General features: G+C 65.9%; 1 protein-coding gene across 4 annotated transcripts; it reads left to right on the forward strand.

Moving 5' to 3' along the window:
* Positions 1 to 815: 815 nt before the first annotated feature.
* Positions 816 to 3,771, forward strand: TBCB (tubulin folding cofactor B). Of its 4 annotated transcripts, none has more exons than XM_075019714.1 (6): positions 816 to 1,008; positions 1,822 to 1,965; positions 2,269 to 2,365; positions 2,790 to 2,981; positions 3,071 to 3,143; positions 3,240 to 3,540. In XM_075019714.1, the coding sequence occupies exons 1-6, from the start codon at positions 862 to 864 to the stop codon at positions 3,355 to 3,357; spliced, it is 771 nt and encodes a 256-aa protein (XP_074875815.1). In that variant the 5' UTR covers positions 816 to 861; the 3' UTR covers positions 3,358 to 3,540. The 4 variants fall into 4 exon arrangements, with proteins under 4 accessions (XP_074875815.1, XP_074875817.1, XP_074875814.1 ...); XM_075019716.1 differs by having other exon boundaries at positions 2,790 to 2,973; positions 3,240 to 3,450; XM_075019713.1 differs by lacking the exon at positions 2,269 to 2,365 and having other exon boundaries at positions 3,240 to 3,771.
* The last annotated feature ends 232 nt before the right edge of the window (positions 3,772 to 4,003 follow it).

Here is a 4,003-nt window from a genome sequence, read left to right on the forward strand (position 1 = left end):
AGATTTTGGCCTGGGATGGTGGGTGGTAAAAGGTATATAAGACTGAGAAATTTTTGGAAGTTTGCCATTCACTGCGGTGGTGGCCCAACTCTGAGTTGCCAATAAAGCAAACCTAGAGAAACCCATGACTGAAAATCCCTTTAGTGGCAGCTGAGGAAGCTGGGGCTGTTCAGCCTGGAGAAGAGGAGGCTGAGGGGAGACCTTATCGCTCTCTACAACTACCTGAAGGGGGGTTGTAGTGAGGTGGGTGCTGGTCTCTGCTGTCAGGCGGCTGGAGATAGGACGAGAGGAAATGGCCTCAAGTTGCATCAGGGGAGGTTTAGATTGAATATTAGGAAAAGTTTATTCACCAAAAGGGTTGTCGAGCACTGGAACAGGCTGCCCAGGGAAGTGGTGGAGTCACCACGGCTGGAGGTGTCCAAAAACCGCGTGGACTGGGTACTCCAGAACACGGTTTAGTGGGCACGGTGGTGTTGGGCTGGCAGTTGGACTCGATGATCTTAAAGGTCTTTTCCAACCCAAACGACTCCATGACTCTACTGCACCCCCGCACCCCGTGCGCTGCTCCACCGCCCCCCGCGCCTTGCACACCCGCACCCCGCGCGCGGCTCTGCCGCCCCGCCCCGTGACTCGCCCGCGCCCCGCCCCCCTCCCCCCGCCCTCTCCCTCCTGCCACCACGACGCGTCCGCTACTGGCGGGATGGCGGCGGGCGGGCGAGGCAGCTCCCGCCCCATTGGCTAGCCGTCAGCGCCCGGGGCGGCCCTTCGGCTCCCATTGGTCTGGTGGCGGGGGCGGGGCGAGCGTACGGGGCGGGCCGAAGGTTCCAGAAGCGGCGGCGGCGGCGGCGGCGGGACCGCACCATGAAGGCGGCGGCGGAGGCCGGGGCCGGGCCGGGGCTGGGGCCGTTGCTCGGGACCGGCTCCGTGTCGCTGGTGGTGAGCAGCAGCCTGAATGCCTTCCGCACCCACAAGCGCTACAGCACCGGCCTCACCATCGCCGAGTTCAAGGTACCGGTACCGGGGCCCTCCCCGCCGGGCGGGACCTTCCCCCCCACCCCCCACCCCAATCACGGACCAGGCCCTGCCGGGACGCTCCTTCTCCTCCTCCTCCTCCTCCTCCTCCTCCTCCCTCTTATGGGAGCTGGGCCCGGTCCCTCCCTCTGACAGGGAACCACGCCCCACCGGGATCTCCTCTTCCTCACCGGGACTGGGGCACCTCCCCTCCCCGTGACTGGGGACATCCCCGTTCCCCCTTCGCCGGGCCAGCCCCCCCCTTCCTCCTTGGGACTAAGGACTCCCTCCTCCTCCTCACGGGGATCCGCCCCCCCCCCCCCCCCCCCCCGGGACCCCCTGTCCTCCTCCTCACCGGCACACCCCCTCACCCCCAGGACGCACCTCCCCCGCCCCGGGACACCACACACCCCCCCCGGGACCGGGGACATCCCCGTTTCCCCTTCACCGGGCCACACCATCCCCTCCTCCCTGGGGCTAGGGACCCCCTCCTCCTCACGGGGATCCGCCCCACCGCCCCCCTTCCTCACCGGGACACCCCCCTCCCTCTTCTCCTCCTCCTCACCGGGACACTTCCCCTCTCCTCACCCTTCTCATTGGGACCCCCTGTCCTTCTCCTCACCAGGACCCCCCCTCGTCCTTACCGGGAACCCCCCCTCCCTCCCCCTCACCGGGGCCAACCCCCCCTGCCGTGCCCGACCCAGGGTGAGGGAGGCCAGGACCAGGCTGGAGACTCCCCTCACCCAGTCCCCACCCAAGATCAGGACCAGGATCCCACCACCAACCCCCTGCCCGCCTTTCCCCTCCCAGTGCAAACTGGAGCTGGTGGTGGGCAGCCCAGCCTCCTGCATGGACTTGGAGCTGTACGGTGCTGAGGAGCAGCTGCTGGGACGTCTGGATTGCGACGAGGCCCTGCTGGGCTCCTACCCCGTGGCCAATGGCTGCCGTGTGCACGTGGGTCCTGCCTCCCTCCCCCCCCCTTTTTTTCCCTAGTTCTCACTCCAAAATTACACCCTGCAACCACCCTGTTGCACCCTGTTTCCCTACTTCTCACCCCAAAGTCCCACTGGTGTCGGTGCACCCCCTTTTTCTACCACCCCTTAGCCAGGCCCTATATCCTTGCTGGTGCTAGCATACCCTAGCAGTTTTTCCCCCTTTTCCCCCCCAAAATGGCTTCCCCCCCCTTTGGCGAGACCCCGTGATAACTCTCAGGGGTGGGGGTGCCCCCCTGCCCCTTGCAGTAATGGGGTGCTGCAGGTGATTGACCGGAGTGGGGCGCGCATCGGGGAGTACGAGGACGTCTCACAGGTGGAGAAGTACGAGATGGCCGAGAGCGACTACGAAAAGCGGCCAGGTGACACCAGTGTCCCCCTGCGGGCCACCTCCCCCCCTCCCCAGCGCATTCCATGTCCCCCGTGGTGGCACTCATTCCACACCCGCTGTGTCACTGTGTCTCCATCCCATCTCCCCCGGTGACACTCACCCCATCCCCACTGTGTCACCATTCCCCCAGTTGAGGTGACAATCCCCTGTCCGCCCCAGGGTAACACTGTCCCTGTCCCCACTGGGTTACCGTCCCCCCAGTTGAGGTGACAATCCCCTGTGCCCCCGTGGTGACACTGCCACCACCCCTGCCGTGTCACACCCCCCCTCAAGACGTCCCCTGTCCTGTCACCAACCTCTGTCAGTCACCTCTGCCACGCAGTGGGGTGCGAGGGGGGATTGCTGTTTGCCGTCCTCAACCCCCTGCTGTACCGATGTCCCGCGTGTCCCTGCAGAATCCCTTCGGTCCTTCCTCCGCCAGCGGCGTTGGGGACGTTACGACACCGAAGGGACGCGGCGCCGGGCGGATGAGCAGCAGCAACGCCGGGCCCAGGAAGCAGCGCTGGCGGCCGCCCTCCCCCTTGGTGCCCGTTGCCAAGTCCGGCTACCGGGACAACCCTCCAAACTTGCCACCATCATGTACGTGGGTACGTGTCCCCAGACTGTCCTCAAATGTCCCCAGTGTTGTCCCCAAACACTCCCCCGCCCCAAGACTGACCCCCACTTCTCTGCACAGGCCAAACCGACTTCAAGCCGGGCTACTGGGTGGGCGTCCGCTACGACGAGCCACTGGGCAAGCATGACGGCAGGTAAGGTCCCCAAAATGTCCCCGAGGTGTTCCCTTCTTGTAGGAGGGGGTCCTCCAAAATTCAGGTGTTGTTTCCCCCCCCACCTCCTCCCCGCAGCGTGGGCGGCCGCCGTTATTTCGAGTGCCAGCCCAAATACGGCGCCTTCGTCAAACCCCAGAGCGTCACCCCCGGGGACTTCCCCGAGGAGGACAACGGCCTCGAGGACGAGCTGTGAGAGGATGCTGGCGGTGGGGCACACTGGGGGGGACGGGACATACTGGGACACACACACACGATTCTGGGGTCATGATGGGGGGGGGCGCTGGGGGAAAACACAGCCTCAAATCGCTGTTTTTTTTCCCTTGTTTTGGGGTGCCCCCCCCAGCGCATTCCAGTGCTGGTTTGACCCCCCAAAATTCCGGCCCCCCCCCCCGCGCCGGCTTCCCCCCCCCGCCCCCTCCCCTGCCTCTGGCGGGGGGCGGGGGTCCCCGCGCAGGCCACGCCCCCTCCCCGCTAGAAGGTGGTGGGTAGAGGGCGTGGCGTGCGGTGTGCTGCAGCCAACGGGCGCGCGAGTTGGGGAGGAGGAGGCGGTGCCGGAAGGAGTGGCCAATGGGCGGTAAGTGGGGCCGCGGGGGCGACCCTACAATAACCCCCCCCCCAGCCCCGGTACCGACCCCCCCCGGTAATGAGCCGCCATTTTCTCTCTCCCAGAGCAGCTGCCAGCGCTCCCCCGCCCCTCCCCCCTTCCCGCGGGGCACCGGCGGGGCGGCGTCGCCTCATAAAGTGGCGTTTTAAGGTGGAAAACGGTGTTTTGGCCATTTTTGTGCGAGTGGGGTGTTGGGGGGAAGGGTTTTAGGGTGAATTCGGGGGGGTTCAGGGTG

The sequence above is a fragment of the Buteo buteo genome, chromosome Z (genome assembly GCF_964188355.1).
Source record: "Buteo buteo chromosome Z, bButBut1.hap1.1, whole genome shotgun sequence".
Lineage (NCBI taxonomy): Eukaryota > Metazoa > Chordata > Aves > Accipitriformes > Accipitridae > Buteo > Buteo buteo.